Raw genomic sequence first — 20,918 nt, 5'->3', positions numbered from 1 at the left:
TATTCCGCTGAACACCTCTCTGTCTACCGACCAATGAGAACACAGAGCTACCGGGGATCCACCAATTATGATAGAGCTCTACCAGAACAAGAAACAGGCTTGAGATGCAAGTGGAGGCGAGGGACTGGGTGAGTGCAGAGGTGTAGACAGGTTTTCTGTGTTAAGCACAGAAATGTATTTTCACTGCCTATGAGCCACTTCGCAGGTCCCTTTAAAGACCTGCTCATCAGCCCTGTCCTTCTAGAAAATCAGTCTAAATAATTAGCATTGATTCATATGAAGCATTTCCCAGTGTACATATTTCCCAGGAATTAGATTTGTTTAAAAACGGGTAACAGTTTTTTAATTTTTTTATTAGAGATTTGGACTAAACATGATCCAAGTGCCAGCATGAATTTCTTGCACATGTCGAGAGGCCCGTACGCTGGGTTTAGAAGGGAAATAACAAAACCATTGCAGAACACTTTGAAACAATTGCATATTTTCCAGGGGAGCCCAGAACAGTCCCAACGGGATCATTGAGTGCGTGTGACTCGCATCCCAGCACCACAAGATTGCAAGGATACAGCTGGAAATAGTGTGGCTTGAGGCTTCCGGCACTACAAGGACGGGTTTAAAGAATGCCAAATGGCAGGACTATTCTCTTCTGGTGATTGAATTAAATTACTTCTTTTTTTAAATGCTGATTGAGAATAATTTGACCATATGCAAGTTTGTACTGGTAGACAGTCAAGCCACAACTCATACACTTTCACAATGCTGAGCAAAATAACCCAAGTAATGAATAGGGAACAAAATGGAGACGTGACAGTGCCCTTTGATGTGGATTTAGCTTCATGTTGAATGTTGAAGTCCTAGCTGGCTCATCAGGAGCTGATGGGGAGGCTTGAGGATTTAGCTTCACATTGAATGTTGAAGTCCCGGCTGGCTCATCAGGAGCTGATGGGGAGGCTTGTGGATTTAGCTTCACGTTGAATGTTGAAGTCCTGGCTGGCTCATCAGGAGCTGATGGGGAGGCTTGTGGATTTAGCTTCACGTTGAATGTTGAAGTCCCGGCTGGCTCATCAGGAGCTGATGGGGAGGCTTGTGGATTTAGCTTCACGTTGAATGTTGAAGTCCTGGCTAGCTCATCAGGAGCTGATGGGGAGGCTTGTGGATTTAGCTTCACGTTGAATGTTGAAGTCCTGGCTGGCTCATCAGGAGCTGATGGGGAGGCTTGTGGATTTAGCTTCACGTTGAATGTTGAAGTCCTGGCTGGCTCATCAGGAGCTGATGGGGAGGTTTGTGGATTTAGCTTCACGTTGAATGTTGAAGTCCTGGCTGGCTCATCAGGAGCTGATGGGGAGGCTTGTGGATTTAGCTTCACGTTGAATGTTGAAGTCCTGGCTGGCTCATCAGGAGCTGATGGGGAGGCTTGTGGATTTAGCTTCATGGCTTGTGGATTTAGCTTCATGGCTTGTGGATTTAGCTTCACGTTGAATGTTGAAGTCCTGGCTGGCTCATCAGGAGCTGATGGGGAGGCTTGTGGATTTAGCTTCATGGCTTGTGGATTTAGCTTCATGGCTTGTGGATTTAGCTTCATGTTGAATGTTGAAGTCCTAGCTGGCTCATCAGGAGCTGATGGGGAGGCTTGTGGATTTAGCTTCACGTTGAATGTTGAAGTCCCGGCTGGCTCATCAGGAGCTGATGGGGAGGCTTGTGGATTTAGCTTCACGTTGAATGTTGAAGTCCTGGCTGGCTCATCAGGAGCTGATGGGGAGGCTTGTGGATTTAGCTTCATGGCTTGTGGATTTAGCTTCATGGCTTGTGGATTTAGCTTCACGTTGAATGTTGAAGTCCTGGCTGGCTCATCAGGAGCTGATGGGGAGGCTTGTGGATTTAGCTTCATGGCTTGTGGATTTAGCTTCATGGCTTGTGGATTTAGCTTCTTGTTGCATCGGTTTAACAAAAGAAGAAAAGCGTTGCTATCGGTCTAAAGCGAGAACACCCTGGCTTGTCTCTGATGGTTAATTGGAGTCCTCAGCTGTGCCTTTGGTTTTGCCGGGAGCTAGACGTAGGTTTTGGTTTGTAGCATGCTCCTCTAAACTGGCGGCTTACTTCAAATCTACATGCACAGTAGGGCTGTTTGTGTGTGCCTCTAACAGCATCAGCAGCATATACTAGAAACACTTTACACATTTTACACAGAGAATTGTGAGGGTCTGGAACCAACTCCCCAGTTATGTTGTTGAAGCCAACACCCTGGGATCCTTCAAGAAGCTGCTTGATGAGATTCTGGGATCAATAAGCTACTAACAACCAAACGAGCAAGATGGGCTGAATGGCCTCCTCTCGTTTGGAAACTATCTTATGTTCTTATGTTCTTATGTTCTTATGTTCTTACTTCCCTCCCATCTCCAGGATTTACTTCAATTTCCTTTCAAATTGTCTCAAGGAAAATATGCCATCAACATTTAGGGACTGTTTTTATTTAAGATACAGGTTCATGACTTATTTGTCACAGCAGCGCGGTTGTCTTTGCCTGCATTGCCATTCAGACTATGGGCTGTGTTCAGCAAGCTTACTCGTGAGTTGTTTTAAAGAATGTTATTCTAAATAAAATAATGTTTTAGATGCATGAAACTGTTGTCCTGGAAACCACAAACAGTACAGAACAGTATATAAGAAGACGTTCTTTATTAAGAAAAAGGAAAAGGTAATGCCTCAGAGCTTTGTGAATGGGGCCCTTCTATGATGGCACTGCAGTCTTTATGCAATGGGAGCAGGAAGAGGGGCTTGTGGTATTTATGGACTTTCCAGTTCTAAAAAAAGGAAACGATTTAAGGGTCTAATTTGGAAATATGGCAAAAGAACCCCCCCCCCTTCATTTCCTTCATTTTAGAAAGGAAAAAAAGAAGTTTGCATTTTTCAACAGTTCTGCGTTTTCTGAGCCAGAAACCTAATGCATTTCTTATGCTGTTTTTTTTTTTTTTTTTTTATTAGGCAGCTGTAGCTTATATAGGCGAAAAAAATAATAATAGGATATTCTTAACAGAGCCTGACATTAAAAAAAAAAAAAAAATAATAATAATAATTTCAGTTGTGAGAAGATGAATGCAGCGCTGATGTCATTTTGGCAGTGTGAAGTGTCTGCCAGCAAGAAGCTTAGCAGCTGGAACTTCAGTATTCAGTGTTGATTGGAGCCGACACTTTTATCTGTTCTACCCCTTTTACAGCACCACTGCGAGGAAGCCGGCTTTACAGTAAATCATACCTTACAAAACCAAATGCCCCATTGTCGGTGCTAACAGAAACCCATAAAAAGCACTAAACAAACATGCTGCGATTGTGTACGTGTTCTTGATGTGCTTATTCACCAAGCAAGACCTTTGCTGTGGTACTTGGAGCATTCAGAACACAAGGCTTTTTGCAGAACTGTTTCATATATTAACACTGGCAAGGGGCTTTCGGATGCATTGTTAGAGACCGGGCGCAGGAACCAGGCACCAGTCAAGTGACTTAACCACTGCACAAAATAGCCTGGCTTGTGTACTGTGCACCCAGTAGATAGAGCACTTTTAACATCACCTCACCAGCAGGGGTCAGATCTGTGACATCACTGTATCACAAAACACGATGCATGTTAGGAACGTTCCATTGACTTGTGTGCTGGCTTTGTATCTGTGCGTGCGATGCAGGCTTCGGTACGCTCACGTTGTTGACTTTGAGCCATCCTATAAGTAAAGGTTCAGTAAAACTCAAAATCTATATAGTGGCTTTGTTTCAAATCGGACTGAGGACAGACAGAGTGGAAAGCATGGCCAGGCTTGTACTGCAGAGGGTGCCTCGTGTTTTGAATGTAGTGTGGCACATGGGCATGTGAGACAGTCCTTCATTTTAAGGAACTACAGTGCATGCCCATTGTAGATTTGTCTGCCAACTTCAGGGACCACTTTTACAGGATGGGTGGTGAAGAAGTACTAATAATGTGCAAAGTACCGCGTTGTATTTACACTACAGATTAACACCTAGCAGGTCTGTATCCTTGCACTGCAGCTCTGCTTTGCTGTTAACTGGCTGGCTAGCTGGGAGCCTCCTTTGAGAATCCCTTCCAGATGTCTGAATTTTTATTTGAATTTGGTGGGAAGTCCCAGCTGCCTGTTTTATTTGCGTATCCTAGTTGATCTAGTAGTTTTCCCAGCTCCTTCCCCGTATGTAACATACAGTATTCTATCAGGACAAAGTCATTGCACTCTGTCGGTTTGCAGTGTGTCCGCTCCAGGCCAGTCCCGGAGACAAGCACTTTCATGTTATCCTGGCTGGACAGCTGGATTGTCCCTTTGGGTTTCTCAGTAGCTGACGTTGGCCTGCCCTGCATTAACTTGTCCGTGTCAACGGCGTCGTCTCGTTCCAAGCATCCTGACCTTGCGAGGTTTTTAAAATTGAAACAGCCACAGCAAACTCCTAAAATCCATTCTTTAGAAGGACTGAACGTCTGCTCGCTTAATTACAAACAGCTTACAATGAAGTAACGGTCGGTTTTCTTCCACAAACCACAGCGTGTTTGTGAAGAACACTTCTAAACCCCCTCCCAAACACCAGACCACAATGCGAAGCAGTAGGGCATCCCCGCGTGTTATTGTTGGAACCGTGTGCCAGCTCAGATTTATGAGGCATTAACCTTCATTTAATGAAGGATCCCAAACCCCATCCATCAGCACTGATAAAGGCTGGCTGTTTTCAAAACCCAAGCCTCGTACACTTGCTGCAACCAAACGATTACCTCATGGCGCGTACCAGCAACCGCTGCAAGCAGGCTTTCGGCTTAATTTGAAAAGCCTGTTTGTCTTGGACGTGACACTCAAAACCCTCCCGTCCCGTTCCAGCCAGGAACTGATCTTTAATGAAACCCTGAGGTTTATTGCTTCATTATTTCTCTTAAAATTGGAGAAAAAAAACATTATAATAATAATAATAATAAAAAGAAATATATAATAGTAAAAATAATACAAAAATTGAAGAGCTGTGGAAAAAGGCAGCCTTTCAAACAGAGCCAACAGAGCTAGTGATCTCTGGAAGCTGACTGCTGTAGTTCACAAGTCATCTTTACCATCAGGGTAGAGGATTTAGTTAAAACAACTTGACGTGACGACCGAGCTGAAGCGGGACGGTGCCGTTTTTAGCTGCGTGTTTAACCATTTCAGTCCCGAGTTGTTTTTGTTGAGGGTTTCCTTCCTTTATTTTCAAAGACTTGGTTAAATTGCCGTTCAGTCAATGAAAAAGCAAGCGTGCACGTGGAAGTGAGGCGGGGGAGTGGGCTAGTTCATTAGTATGCTGTGCTGTTCTCCTGGGGGGCCACTGGGTTCAAATCCAGCTGATTCCTTACTTTCTATTTTCAAATAATTGGGTAATTTACCTTCTAGTAAGTATGAAAGACAGCTTTCCTGTGGGAGCTGGTGGTGCAGTGACTTCATCTGAGGTGTGGTATCACTTTCCAGAATATTTAGCATTTTTATTTCTAAATATCTTCCCTTAACAACTCTGACTGTTGAAACAGGATAAGCTGGCAAAACTAAGTCACGAGTGTAACTGGTATCCATGTTAAAGGCTGGTTATCTAATCAGCTGATGCCGAAAAACATCAAATGGTTATTTTTTCATGACGGGCAGTTACTTTTTTTTTTTTTTTTTTTTTTAAACAAATTAACATAAAAAGGAGCCAAGTTTCCCAGCCCCTGGTGGGCCAAAAAAAGCTCCATTGAAACTGTTATTTGATAGAGTTTGTTATTCTAGTACATAATTGTGTAGTATAAGAGAGCATGCTTTATCATGATTTAGAAGTGGCGGTCTCCATGGCTGTCATAAACAGCTCTGAAACACTGTGTTGACATCATGGAAGACACGAGCCATCTGTTGTGATTTATAATACACCCGCTGGATCTGTTCCTAAACCATCCTAACCCAGTCTGTCGTTAGCCAGGAAGATAGGAAAACAGACACTCGATTTCCAGGAAGAACCAAACCCACTCCAGAAATTATAGTGGAAAACATGTTTTAATGTATTTTATATAAAATGATATAATTGGAAATGCAGAGGACCTACAAAGCAGCAATAACATGAGCATTAAAATGAGACAAAAACATGGCAAGCCCTCTACATATTAAATACTTTAGATATGTGTACAGCTCTGCCTCACCCTGTAGAATTAACAGACTTTACTTCATAGAGTTGCTTTGATTAGATCTGTTATTTAACATTGTGTAATCAAAGCAACTACAAAATGATATCGCAAAAGTCTACCGGAACCCATACATTATTTCCTGTTACATTTTGAATTCAGGAGAGCCTTGGCACACCAGCTCTGGAATCCAGGTCTCAAGCTTGAGATCAAGGTTGAGAAGGAGAAAGCACACCAGCTCTGGAATCCAGGTCTCAAGCCTGAGATCAAGGTTGAGAAGGAGAAAGCACACCAGCTCTGGAATCCAGGTCCGAAGCCTGAGATCAAGGTTGAGAAGGAGAAAGCACACCAGCTCTGGAATCCAGGTCCGAAGCCTGAGATCAAGGTTGAGAAGGAGAAAGCACACCAGCTCTGGAATCCAGGTCCGAAGCCTGAGATCAAGGTTGAGAAGGAGAAAGCACACCAGCTCTGGAATCCAGGTCCGAAGCCTGAGATCAAGGTTGAGAAGGAGAAAGCACACCAGCTCTGGAATCCAGGTCTCAAGCCTGAGATCAAGGTTGAGAAGGAGAAAGCACACCAGCTCTGGAATCCAGGTCCGAAGCCTGAGATCAAGGTTGAGAAGGAGAAAGCACACCAGCTCTGGAATCCAGGTCCAAAGCCTGAGATCAAGGTTGAGAAGGAGAAAGCACACCAGCTCTGGAATCCAGGTCCGAAGCCTGAGATCAAGGTTGAGAAGGAGAAAGCACACCAGCTCTGGAATCTCAAACATTGTGAAGCTCTTCTTATTCTTTCTTTTCATCTTCTCTGGAATCTGCTTCCTTTGAGCTCTTCCAGTCTAAATCAAAGCGACAGCTCTGTAGCTCCAGCGATTACCATTACTGCAGTCGCTGCTGGGTTTTGCCAAGCAGCGTTGTATTATTTTGTTTGTATTAAACTAATCCTTGCCCCGACCCTAACCTTGAACTATTTGCTTTTAACAGCTGTTACTAGGGAAATGGAGAACATGTCAGATACCGAGCCAGATATTACAAAGACTGTTGTGGCTTTCTTTGTCTCTGAAAGGAGCAGCGTTTCGGCACAAGGTTTTGTTTTGTGGTTCAGGGTTGCAGCAGCTTTCTGATGCTGATGGGAGTTTTGATCCCCCCCACGCACCCCGGTAGCGAGTGTCTCAGGATGTGATAGGGAGGGACATGCGCAGGAATTTAATTGTGGGGGAAACTGGAGCAACTCCTGCTTCTACCAGGAGGCAGAAACAGTAACAGTTGTATACCTCTTATAACTTGGGATGCTTAGTGGTTTAAGTACCAGTAGTTCTATTAACTTGGCAGAACTGAGGTGTACCATGTATTCGATGGACCTCACATTAAAATAGGCTGTTCCATTATTATTATTATTAGCCTGAATATCTGATTAATGACTTTATTATATAATTTTTCATGTCATTTCTCAAAAGGCAAAAGGCAATAGCACCTTAAAATAAAAAAAAAAACAGTTCTTAAATAGTTCTTAAAGGTATAACAATATATATATATATATAAATATCTACATGTTTGCGTATGCATCCAGTTTGCACAGAATCCATCCCCGCTCCGTAGTCCCCACTCAGAGCACAGCGAGCAGGTACAAGCTGACCCCCAGCAGGGTTGCCCAGGGAGTCGCTGTGAGCACGCTGGCTCTGCCCGGCTGGCTGCGCTGGCCGTGCCTGGCAGCCGTCTCCACCGTCCCTGCGCACTGGACCAGCGGGGCCTGGTAGGAGGTGGGCCTCTTCTCAGGCCGGTCGGGGCTGGAGCCGTCGGTGGGCCTCTCGCCGATGAACAGTAGGGGGCGCTGCTTGTGGTCCAGCTGTGTTTTGAAGAGCTCGTACTCATTGTGGGGGAGCGTGATGCCCAGCGAGGCGCAGCCCTGAGTGCCGGTGATGTCCTGCTCCTCCCCGAGCGTCCAGGAGCCCGCCTCTCCGCAGGTGCCCTCCTCGGAGGCGTTGAGCATCAGCACCGAGGCCCTGTCCAGAGCCGTCACCTTGGCATGAGTCACCTTGAACACGAAGTCGGTGCCGCCGGGGACCGCTGCGGAGCGGGGGCCCCTCACGTAGCGCCCCGAGGCGTGCACGGTGAAGGTGGGCTGCCGGCACGCAGGGTCAGAGTAGTGGTGATAGTAGCCCTCCCAGGATCGGCTGCGCTCTTGGAAGATGAAGTAGCGGGTGAGGAAGAGGACCGCGGGTCGCACCTCGCACTCCCGGCTCACCCACTTGCCCTGGAGCTCCAGGGGCAGGTCCGGCTGGCGGGGCAGGATGGGGGGCTGGTGCTCGTTGGAGCGGTAGATGATTCCGCACGCCGGACACGGGTGTATGTGGTGCTGTGGGAGGACAGAGGGTTAGCAGGGTAGCAGAGGTCCACTCTGTGAGCATTGTTTTTGAAGCAGCCATTCATTAAACCAGGACCATGATGTCAAGCACCCCCCTCCTTAATATACATTGTTACCAGTCACCACTGTCACTAACATTAACCCTAATGTGCATGCTAACCATAACCCTAACCCATGTTACTGGCAATGGGACTGCACCTAAGCATCACACAGCTGCAGCCTAACCCTCTCTAAACTATATCACGCAGAGAGAAAGCCCAATCCAACTTGTCTGGATAGCCCTATTTACTCTGACACACAGCCCGCTGCCACTCACTCACTCACCATGGCACTCTGCAGCGGGCGCTGGTACCCGGTGGGCCTGTAGTTCATTCTCTGCGCCCAGTCGGTGTGCACGTCGCCCAGGAACAGCTCCTCCACCAGGCGGCGCTGTGGGTGCTGCTGCTTCTCCACCCTGAGCAGCCCCAGCTCCAGCATGGAGAAGCCCAAGCCTGCCCTGCAGTCACGGCCGCTCTTGGAGTTGTACAGCTCGTAAACCCTCCCTGGCGCCCAGCGGCCCCCCCGCGACGGGAACCCCGGGCAGGTGAGGTTGATCCGGCCCGTGAGCTCCTGCATGGCTGCCTGGCTGTGGAAGACGATGCCCACTTTGTTGACGTGGTGGTCGGTCTCGGTGGCTCCTCGGGTGATCCAGGATGCCTGGCGCAGTCGTAGCTTCCCCTTGATGGTCAGTGAGTAGGCGGGCTCCCGGCAGCCCCCATCCCGGTAGTAGAACTGCAGGGCTTTGAAGAGCCGGTTGGAGTAGAAGGTGTAGAACCGCGTGAGAAACTCCGGACCAGGGCGCACCTCACACCTACAGGGGCAGAAACACAGGCACCTCATTACAGTCTGTGCCTGGGGGTGGGAAACCGTATCATTAATACACCTCAGCTGGAACACTCCTGGAAGATTCAATAATGTTGCATGAAGTTATTTTAAGCAGGATAGCTTTCGTTTTGAAGGAATGACCGGCCCCTGTTAGCAGTGGCAGGCTTTGTTTATTGTCCTGTCTGAGCAATGGCACAGTGCCTCCTTACACAATGCACTGCTGGAGTTCTGCAGTGCAAACACAGCAGCCAACTTGCTAAGTTTGTTAAGATCGCATGAGATTAGCAAACTATAATATAATACAACATGACATAATGAGCTTATGAACATGGATTCAAATTATAATAGAAACAGCTGCCATGCTTTCAGGCTCTCTGGAGAATTCTTATTACTTTCTGTCATGCCTGAACTGCTAGGGAGCTGAATAAGCTAACAATGAGAAGTCAGCAGATGGAAGTGTTACCCTGTGGACACCCAGTTGCCCTCCAGCTGAGGTGGTACGAGGGCTGTGATCCTCGCCCCGTCCTGCAAGTGGCGCAATTGGAACTGGCACTGCGGCTCCCACTGCAGCTTGACCGTTGTGTTCACCTGGGGGTGCGGAGCTGACGGGACGTCCCACAGCTTGCTTCCAGAGATCGGCAGCACTGGAAAGACAAAGGCGAGCTGTTTAATGACTGCAAAACCACTGGCAGCAATGTGCAAGATACAGGAGCAGAAACTGAGTCTAGATTCTCAAAGCTGTTTACTGCAAGATGTCGGTAGCAAACAGGCATGCTTCTTTTCAAATGCAAATTGGATTTTATATGAAGTCATTGTAACATGAAGTTAGTAGAAATACATTATTTGATGGTGCATAATTATAAAATGTGAGTTGATTCAAACCAAACACCTGGCAGTGCATGTGCGACTCTTCATCTGATTTCTGTCTGTTAGTGATTTGGATCAGTTGAATAAACCCCCTCAACGGTAGCGCTGCCTTCATTGCTGGGTGATTAAAACAAGATAGAGGCAGGTTTTTATCATGCACATGTGTTTTAATTGAACACTTTACTGCAGCACAGCCAGCTAGCTGATACGCGTTCAAAACCATTCACAACGGAACACAATTAATCAGCACTCAGAAAAATAATATATTAATTCCATATGTTTCAGGCTTCCAAGTATGCAGAAGAAAACCATTTTATGGGTTAGCCAGAAACCATTTCAATGGAGATACAGACCAGCTTGTCACCTCATGTATCATTCTGCTAGTTTCAGTGTCTACCACCAAAATATGGATACAGCTTTCATATTTCCAGCCAAATAAATATGTTTGTAATTTTCTTCTGTAAATATTTTGGTAACTGACAACAAAAATCTGTAATACTCTTGGGATATGCCAGAATCTTAGAGAAATTCTCTTAGGGTTACAGAATAAATCAGGTTTAATTAAAGGGCTTATTCCAAGTCACACATTTATTTAAACTGTCCATTCAGTGATCTGTTTCATGTAGACTTCTCACTAACTCTGGAGAAACAAAGCATGCCAACTGTGTCTGCAGACCAGTAAAATGAGATGAAAATGAGAATTAAAAAAACCCCCAAAAGGAATAATAAAAATACCATTTTAATTTGAGTGGGAGCTGCAATTTCACTGGGATGCTTTGGGTTTTAAACGCGGAGCCGTTCAATTTCACCCAATTTTTCATGATTCGGTGCCTTTCAGTGGAAAAGATTACATCTGTGATTAAACATATGGTTGCAATTATGAAAAAAAAAAGCTTTTAAAATTACTGAGCATACGAGGCTGATGCTGAGTAAATTGGTTCGCTTTTTTTCCGTGAATATAAACTGCGGTTTCAACCTTTAAAAAGTTTTTTAACGAGATGTGTGTCATTAAAAGGCTCAATCACGATCTCAGCAGGTCCCCTGCCACACCTCAAATTGCACAGAGAGCAATTACATGCAACTGCACTGGTGAGCTAGAGGCTTGATGCTTTATAATGAGCTGCGTCAGACAGCAGTCCATTACAAGAAGCCCAGCAGCAGGAGGGTATCAGCCCTCTTTGGAAACGTAGTTTTCAGTTACAGCACAGACCTCCCTATTCATGTATCACTGCTCTGAGAGGTGAGCTGGACTATGACCAAGCCTCAATGCTGGACAAGCTTCCCTCGAATGGGTCCACAGAAATCCAGGATGCTGGTTCTTGAGTCAGCAAAGTTGACTCGGTCTCTTAAGCCACGTTTCTGTCAGTGCGGTGAATCCGGTCTATAAAGCTCCATCTCGTTCGGTCCCAGGTGTCAAACCCGGGGCTGCCTGCCTGCAGCCGGGTTCCCTCTGCCGTCTGAACTCCGGTCTGTGACTTTACTGAACGCCACGCGAAAGCCAAAGACCAGCCCTTTTCAACATGTCTTCATGCACCTGCAATCTGTGCCTTCACAGAACAAAGAACTGGGCTCATTTAAAAGCCTTCTTCCCTTGCTCTGTGCACACATTCAGTCTTTCCAGAGGTGGGAGAAGTCGCTTTTACAACTACACCAGATGCACAAGGCATGATGTAATTACAGGCTTCCAACACTGTCTGAAAAAGTTTGAAGTTTGAGAGTGGAATCCACTGTCTGTGTGTGTCTTAGCAAGGCTGTATGTGTGTGTCTCAATAAGCCTGGGCTTATGAAGGAATAAACAGAGTGAATAGGAATCACAATTCTGAACAGGACTGAGCACCACAGTTTAAAGCCAGGGCTTTCATGGTATAGTGAGGAATGCATTGAACGTCAACCAGAAGCTCATAGAAGAACATGCATGTTAGGAAGCAGCAGCAGCAGCCACATATCAGTGACCCGTCTTGAACAGAGTGACATTAACTCTTAAGGCTCCTCTCCCCCGTATATTAATGACATACAGTATTTTGCTTTCCAGTACAGCCCTGAAACCCTCAGGTTCCTCTCCAGATTCATCTCCTTGATTGCCCCATTCCATCAAAACCAAACCGCCTCCCTCATTTTTTTTTTGGATGCTGGCTCACAAACCACACTGTCTTTTTGGCAAAAAAAAACGACGGCTTCTCAGCTGGGCTGCAGCCGCCTGGCTTTGATCCAGACCCCGGACTAGCTTCCCTTCGCTTTGGAAGAGAGGTCTTGGCATGTCAGTGCCTGAGGAATGAACCTGTCAAACAATCCCACAAAGTGAATCCCGCTCTCTGTTCTGTACTCCGTCCAAAGGGAGTGACCGTGTTTGTTCTTCTGAAACCAGACAAGCCACAGAGTCGTCAATGCATCATTTCAATTCGAGGGGTTCAGTGGAGGCTGTAGCGCATCACCCAGCGTAACCAGATGCACAGCTAGGTTAGTGGGGATTTGCTAGTTCCAGTTGCAGCCTCTTTAACCAATCTGAACTTGTAAAGACTGTAACTTATTGAAATGTTAATATACTGTAATTCCTACCAGGTTATTTTATACTGCTGAATATATTTGTGTAGCAGTGTCCTGGTGAAGCCACATCTCCTGGGCTTGGTCAGCCAGGGACTGGCAGGCGACAGGAATGGGGTTGGTAACATTCTTCCCCTCCAGTAGAGGGCACTGTGACACGTGTGATATGTCGACAGTGTGTAACCAGCCTGAGGTTTGGCTTGTAATAAGAGTGGCTCGGCAGCAGAGGGCGCCATGACTGAGGAAATAACATCATAAACCTTGAGCAGAGTCAAGTACAGGTCAGAATCTATGAGAATTCCAGGACCACCAACCCAACCACAGAATAAATCCACTGGAGCACGCAGAGAGAACGGGCCCCTTTGAACGGCCTTTCAGTATCTCAGCCCCGGGGGAGGGGTTAAACAACAGACCTGATCGGAAGATTTTCATTGGTTGGACGAGCAGAGCAAAGCAAAACAAGTCTTGCTTTGACTGTATATTTAAGAAGAGCGCGGGAGTTAGCACTGCTGTTACAGCAGACAGCACGGTTATTAACGACGCAGTTGGGACAGCTGACAGCTGCCCCTGCAAGAGAGCCCGGCTCTTTTGTACAGCGCTATCGGCACTGCGTTTCAGAGCGGGAGGTCCCGGGTTCGCGTCCCTCCTCCTCCTGTGAGAAACCGCGGTTTGCCACAGTATCAACTACGTGAACAAAGGATACACATGTCTTACTTGGCAGAACAGTTTGGGAGATGGCTGCTTTCATAGATTCCACAATGTGATTCATGCAAAACTTCAGTAAAGCAATCTGGGCGACTCCACATCACTGACACCCTGCTTCAATAATTTGTTACAAATCACTGCCAGCCTTTCTGTTTCCTGGCAGGTACACTCAGCACTGCTCAAAAGGATCGTTCAGTGTTTCATTTGAGGCTCACATTACCTCGTCCATTACAGCGTGGTGTATGGTGTCTGATAAGACATCATTAGGAGTTGAAAAAGCAATGGGAGACAATGGGAGCTTTCTTCTGAAGGAGCTTTTGGACACGTGCAACTTGTTTACAGTGGACTCCTGAAGAAATCTCTCTTTAAAACACGTGAACCCGAGACCCAAAAGCTGAAGCAAGCGTGACAGGTGAATGGCTTGAGGGCCAGATAGGGGCTGGAGCCCAGCCTGGCAGACACCTCCGATAGCAGCACCCTTCCTGTTATCAGTGCTGTCTCTGTGGGGTGAACGATGGGACAGCCCAGCCAGTGCTCTCCTGTCCTCTTGCCTAGGAGCAGTTCTGCTCAGAGAATTCAGTCTTACACCAGAGGGGGCTTGGCGAGCCGTGCATCTCACACACAGCACACATCACACACATTCCAGTTGAGTCCGTGCTTATTGAGGCTCAGTTCCCATGACTAGCAATGTTTTGGTTGCTGTTGTACTCACATGTTTGGCTAAGGCAGCCTGTACTTTCTTATCCCGCGTCCTGTAATTCCAGTGCGCTTGGCTGTCTGCTCAGAGGACAGCCTTCTCCGAGCTGCGCACCATATGGAACCAGATGACAGCAATTTTTTTTTTTAAAAAACCACTAAAAAAACAACAAGAACAAAAAAAAAAATGCACATGCCTCGTTTTTCATGCTGCGCGACGTGTTGAGTAATGAGGTTTGATTTGATTTATTTCACAAAGCCTTTTTGCAGTTTGGAAAAGCGGAACAAGAAAATCTATGGAGCAAGTTTAGTAAGTGCTTAGGGAATCAAGCCCAAAGCGTCAGTGTCTTTGTGTGGTGCAGGTGGCTGCCATGTAGACCTCCACGGTTCAAAGCCCCACTCAGCAACTCAGCTCTCTTTATTAGAAATGTGCTGCCCATGTTTTTGTTGGTTGGCATCATCCTCATTCCTGTCCTGATCACAGCTCTTGCTTCTTTGAATTAAAGTGGCGTGCATGGTGACGTGATTTCAGAGACAGAGCTGCCAAACAGACCCCTGGCAGAGCAGGGGCATGCTTAATAAACAGCCTGGTATCTAACAGAAAAAGGCTGCAGCTCGTTACTTTATTACTTTTCCTTTAAAGTCTGTTTTGATGACGTTTTCATGACTGTGTTTATAGAGGTAAACATTGTAACACAAATCTAACTGAATGAAGAAATAGATTTTGTAATTTTATTTTAGTTTTCTCTCTGATAACCATTTTACAAACGCCATCTTTAGTAAAACATGATTTGAAGCTTCTTAACTGGCTTGTACTAGCGCAACAAGTATCTAGATTGACGTCGACACAACTGTGCAGAAACCCGGATCATTGCTGATAAAGTAGCCTGACAGCCTTGATGAAGCTGGAACATCAGAGGAGATCATTAAAATGAAATGCTGGTTTCCTGCAGCCAGCTACTAGCGACAATGTAACAGCAGAGACTTCAGAAAAGTAATGAATGACAAGCCGCAGCTGTCAGACCCCATGCTGTAAAGAGATCCTCATAGGCACAGAGGAGTACACTGTACTGTAGAAACCTACTGGATTATTATTATTATTATTATTATTATTATTTATTTCTTAGCAGATGCCCTTATCCAGGGCGACTTACAATTGTTACAAGATATCACATTATACATTATTTCACATTATACAGATATCACATTATTTTTACATACAATTACCCATTTATACAGTTGGGTTTTTACTGGAGTAATCTAGGTAAAGTACCTTGCTCAAGGGTACAACAGCAGTGTCCCACACTGGGGATTGAACCCACAACCCTCCGGTCAGGAGTCCAGAGCCCTAACCACTACTCCACACTGCTGCCCATAAAGAGGTATCTTAACTGAAAAAAACACAAAGATCCAAGCCTACCACACACACACACACACACACACACACACACACACACACACACTATCATGTAATCATGCAATCACTCAATCAAGCAACCAAACTCACCCTCTCTGATCAGCTTATCTCAAAATGACCTTAAGGCAGACCCCTCCTCCCAACCCCATCCCACAGAGATGCATGATAAAACATGATGCAAACAAAACTAGTGCATGGAATAAGCATTGGAAGAACATGGTGAAGGGCACGTGCAGACTCCAGCCAGCCTCCTGTTTCGCTGAGCTAATGCACCCTGTTTGAATTAGGACGGGGTGTAATTACACTTCACATGTGCGGTATAATCCGATACTGCAGCTCTCTGGCCTCCTCCCTGCTTTTCTCTTACTTGTTTACGTGAACGTCTGCAAACAGGCAATTTTGCATCCTATTCTTTCAAGCAGATTTCAAAGTTTGATTACACTGAGCCCGACCAGTTTAATCAGCCTGCTTTTCTCTTACGGAGCAGGCTTCCTGAGGCTTGGTGATCTGGAAGCTGCACAGAGCTAGCATCTGCAAAGAAAGAGGCTGGAGGCATTGTATTCTTTCTAATCCTTGTTGTTACTAGAAATTAATTTCACGCTCCATAAACTGCTCTACTTTCATCCCCTTCACTGTCACCATTATGACAAGAAAAATTAGGACTCAAGGACAGTGTTAAAAATAAAACGAGACTGAGGGTGGCTTCAGTGCAACAGTTATGTTGGTTTATTATTCCTGCTGTTACCAGAACTAGCCCACCGTCTACTGTCAGAGCCCAGAGACGCAGCTCCTCAAGAGCACTTCACTGCTCTCAGACAGAGGCACTGGAGCGCAGGGAAGGGAGCTGGCAGAGCCCAGAGACGCAGCTCCTCAAGAGCACTTCACTGCTCTCAGACAGAGGCACTGGAGCGCAGGGAAGGGAGCTGGCAGAGCCCAGAGACGCAGCTCCTCAAGAGCACTTCACTGCTCTCAGACAGGCACTGGAGCGAGCGCAGGGAAGGGAGCTGGCAGAGCCCAGAGACGCAGCTCCTCAAGAGCACTTCACTGCTCTCAGACAGAGGCACACACTGAATGGGGATAATGGAGGTAAAACTACAGAATGTCAAACGTACAAAAGACTTGTACTCAGTACAGGGGTAGGAGGGGGGGGCAAAAGGGTCACAGATGTTGTATTACTTCTAAAGACATCAAAGCGGAGATGAGAGAAAATGCGAAACAGCACCCCAGCAGCCTCATAATACTGTTACAACACTCTTCAGATAACACTTCCCTTTGCTGTAAACAAACAGACTCTGAAGCCAGCCCTTGTCATAGCGTATCCGAGCTGAGTATCTGTCAGGAAGCGGAACGCCGGGAGCTGACGGCAGCCAGGACCCAATTAAGGAACAGTAAGTGGGATTTGTAACCCGGTTTCCAAAGGGAGCAACCAGTCCTTCAAGTATTAGGAGTCTACAATGCAGCACAAGCCTATATACCCTTCACAACTACACATGGAATTGCATGTAAAGAATTCAGCCTTTATCTGCTTGGGGATCCTGGAACCAATTTGCAAAGCTTTCGCTTGTAAGATATTTAAAGACATAATTATTTATAACTTTTTAAAACTTTTGTTTTTAAGTTTGTATGACCAAAAAGCACCTGTTTAACAGAAAAGTTTAGAAACATTTCACGAATACTAAAATGTTATGAAATCGATGAAACGTTTCTTTTTAAAAATCACATCTCATTCGTCAGAGCAATACAATTATTGAGAATCCACGTTTCATTTAGAAAACAAGACATTTCGAAGGCTAGACTCTGTTTTATTGTATTAATTTCAAACCGATATACAAGTATTCTATAAATCAAGCCTCACTTCTGCACTCTAATAAAAACATATTCACTGTTTTGAAATAGGCATCATTACAATTATTCCGAGGGCTATTTTACTTCCACAAGAAACTGTTTAAAGTAAGAAGTATTCCAGTATTATTTTAAAGGGAGTGTTTAAAGTGTGACTGTCATTTCGCTTTTTTACTGACACGTGAAATACTGTACTGTGCTGCCTTCATTATAGAGACTTCGAAAGCATTTATCATTGGGACGCAGTGGAGAACTGAAGTGAAGCAGCCACCCACTGCAGGGAGAAGGCATGAGAAGAATCAGTGACCCTCAGGCATCAGAAACATCCTCTGTACTCACCCTCCAGAGCCCATGCCACCGACAGAATCTGGACCAGGTGCGCGAGATGAGCAAGCATCATGTCAACAGCCGTCTGAAAACAATTGTACACTCCAAGAACGAGACTGACTCTTTCTGTGTCTCTCTTGCACACTCCAGAAACAAGTCTATCTCTCTCTGTCTCTCTCTGTCTTCAGCTGGTGCCCCTTCTGGAGTTGTAACCCATAGCAAGTCTTCACAACGACTCTCTGAGATGTCTTAATTCCCCAAACTTTTTAACTGAAATGCAGCACAAGAGCCAAGTCTTCTGGTAGGATATCCACAGATTCGAGGGTGAAGGAAAAGTAAAAAAGCAATGGTCCAGGATGTTGTCCCTGTCTCTCTGTCTCTGTCTCTCTCTCTCTTTCTCTCTCTCTCTCTCTGCTCTGCTCTGCCTGCCTCTCTCACTGTGCCCCTGCACCAGAGCTGCTCCTCAGTTAAATGTTTGAAGTGGGAGAGGAGAGAGGAGTAGGAGGAGACTGCTCAGCCCCTTCCAGAATTCACTCTCAGGGAGGATTGAGAGCAAGGTGCTGCAGAGTTGTGGAAGCTTGCCTGCTGCTCAAACTCAGCGGGAGACTGTCTGGGCCCTGCTTATCTTTATACACCAGTTACTGAAAAAAAACAAGGGTGTGTGTGTGTCAGTGTGTGTGCGTGTGTGTCAGTGTGTGTGCGTGTGTGTCAGTGTGTGTGCGTGTGTGTCAGTGTGTGTGTGTGTGTGTCAGTGTGTGTGTGTGTGTCAGTGTGTGTGTGTGCGTGTGTGTCAGTGTGTGTATGTGTGTGTCAGTGTGTGTGCGTGTGTCAGTGTGTGTGTGTGTTGTCAGTGTGTGTGCGTGTGTGTGTGTGTCAGTGTGTGTGCGTGCGTACGTGTGTGCGTACGTGTGTGCGTGCATGTGTGTGTGTGTGTGTGTTACTGTTACACTGAAGAAGGCATTTAGCTGGAATGTTTGTCCACTTTGTAAACTATTGGGCTTTTATTCCTGAAAAGGTAAATTAACAAATGTAGTGTACAAATAACATTTTTAAAATACCATTGTTGGCGAGTCCTACAAATTGACGGTGGCAATCAGATAAAATCATTGTGCCAGGTGTATTTTCTTTAGAGAAACATCGATAATGTGATGGTTCCTTTAGCAGGATGGACAGGGAGCCTGAAGAAGGGGTAATGAGGCTGAGATTGAGACACTGAGGTATAAGAGAGCAAGCTGTGTAAAAGTAGACTATCTGAAAGCTTCAGAAGACATACAGCTGCGTTTATCAGTGAAACAGGGTTTGATACGCCTGCTTGTTCAAGCACCCATAACTGTTCAAATCATTTGTTATGGAGTTACAGACGGAGTCACGTGAGTCAGATCTGTGCAGCCGTGGCTTTTGACCTGAGCCGAGCCACGTGGCAGATCTCAGTCGCGGTTGGCTGCCACAGTTCTCCAGGATGATAAAGAGATCAGTGATCCGCGGGGGGAGCACCCTGACTGGGAGGAAGCCTGGGACTGACCCCGGTGCACCTCTCCCAGCCGGGCTTGCTGTGCAGCACAGTACAGTGTGCTCCATGGCAGCGAATGGGAGCCTGAACACAGACCCATATATATTTTGCCATCTTCTGTTAGGGGGTGGTAGTTATGTTGCCTCTTCCAATAATTTTGTATAAACCGGTTCCTTTGTCAATGCAGCAAAAAAAGTCTGGCTCAGCTTTTTACACCTGGAATGATAATGGCTTTTTTTTTTTTTGCATAAAATGAAATAAATGCTACACAGACTGCAAACACTTTCTCTAGAGCCTACTCTATCGGCTTTGGTTAACTTGAAGACAATAGATTGCATGCAATCAAAGCGTGGTATTTTCAGAGGGCTTATCTGCTCCACCAGATAGGAATGGTTCCTTCCTCCGACAGCGTGTGACGGTTGGTCGGTTTTGCAAACAGGTCCTGTCACGTGACTCGGGGCTTCAAGTCATGTCTCGACAGCCTGGACGACCACAGAGCTGCAATGAAATCATCGGCTCATCTGATAAGCACCTCCTCTAATCACCGCTTATGTAGTTCGAAGCGCGGTCGCTCAGAACAAGCCTGGAAAAGTTATCTGCAGAATTCCCGTGGCAGAGTCGGATTGCAGGAGAACACACACACAGCAGCACAGGGAGGAGGACGTTTTCATGATATTGTGCTCTGCTCTTCAGCGACTGGAAATAAGGGCGCTGAGAAGCATATTGTGATGCCTCACTTCCACCTGACTGATCACACGGGGACCCCCGACTCGTCACACACGAACCCGTGCGCGTCGGTCTCCATCTCAATCCAAAGCACTTCTCCTGGGAAAGGCACAGACTGGGGATTCATCCCCACATGTCCGACATAAACGCAGAGGAATCCCTCTGTAATCCGACCCCCAGCGGCACCGAACAGATTAATAAAGGGAGGTCTTCAGGTATCCAGAGCTGCTCACAAAGAGGGTTTGCTGTACTACAGTAGCACTTATTAGATGCTTTGATTTATTATGGAAGGTGTAATCAGGCAGGTGTTGTAACAACAGTTACTGGTTGGGTCGTGGGATCGGAGGATGCCACTGAACCTTCAGTTCCTCTGAGCTGTGTGAGGAATCGCTGCATGAGGAGAAAATAATTGGGCATTCTAAACTGGAGAGAAAGATCGGGGGTAAAATAATTGGGTACTCTAAATTAAATATATATATATATTATATTATACTGGGGCACTGTGCTATAATAATGAAGCATGAATTATGTGCGTCTGCTTAAAAAAGAAATTGCTCTTAAATGTCTTTTAACTTCCCATTCCATGCCCTTGGAGGATCCTGCTTTAGTAAATATTTTACTAAAATGAAGAGGGATTTTCACCACAACTTAATAAGAGGCAATGGAAAACCCAACTCACTGCACAAGTACTAGAAATCACATTTCATCCTTTTTTATTTGTTAAAAACGTCTTCTATTCGGTGACTCATATTGGAAACATCCATGCTGGTGGTTCCTCTCCCAGTAAAGCCCCTTATCGGTTTGTGCACATTCTTTACTCTTCAGTGAAAGGTGTCTGCGTGCAGCCCTGCCTGTGAGCCCTGCCTGTCCACCGCAGTGCCAGCTGCTGCAGTGCAGCAATACGT

General features: G+C 45.9%; 1 protein-coding gene across 1 annotated transcript; it reads right to left on the bottom strand.

Annotated features, from left to right (window-relative positions):
• Positions 1 to 6,013: 6,013 nt before the first annotated feature.
• Positions 6,014 to 18,232, bottom strand: LOC117429412 (protein APCDD1-like). The gene is made up of 4 exons (XM_034048844.3): positions 17,790 to 18,232; positions 9,846 to 10,026; positions 8,843 to 9,368; positions 6,014 to 8,509 (listed from the first exon to the last, which is right to left on the bottom strand). Exons 1-4 carry the CDS (start codon positions 17,848 to 17,850, stop codon positions 7,760 to 7,762), a joined length of 1,518 nt encoding a protein of 505 aa, XP_033904735.2. The 5' UTR covers positions 17,851 to 18,232; the 3' UTR covers positions 6,014 to 7,759.
• Between the last annotated feature and the right edge of the window lie 2,686 nt (positions 18,233 to 20,918).

Source organism: Acipenser ruthenus, chromosome 29 (genome assembly GCF_902713425.1).
Source record: "Acipenser ruthenus chromosome 29, fAciRut3.2 maternal haplotype, whole genome shotgun sequence".
NCBI classification, from domain to species: domain Eukaryota; kingdom Metazoa; phylum Chordata; class Actinopteri; order Acipenseriformes; family Acipenseridae; genus Acipenser; species Acipenser ruthenus.
Note: the sequence above shows the minus strand (reverse complement) of the source record. Positions and strands in the feature narration are given on the sequence as shown.

Bases quoted from the DNA above. Each gene is read 5' to 3' on its own strand.
- LOC117429412 (XM_034048844.3), bottom strand. From the start codon at position 17,850: ATGATGCTTGCTCATCTCGCGCACCTGGTCCAGATTCTGTCGGTGGCA. The intron at 10,027-17,789 runs GTGAGTACAGAG...TTGTCTTTCCAG, and splicing joins GGTGGCATGGGCTCTGGAGG to TGCTGCCGATCTCTGGAAGC. The intron at 8,510-8,842 runs GTGAGTGAGTGA...GTCCTCCCACAG, and splicing joins GCCCGCTGCAGAGTGCCATG to CACCACATACACCCGTGTCC.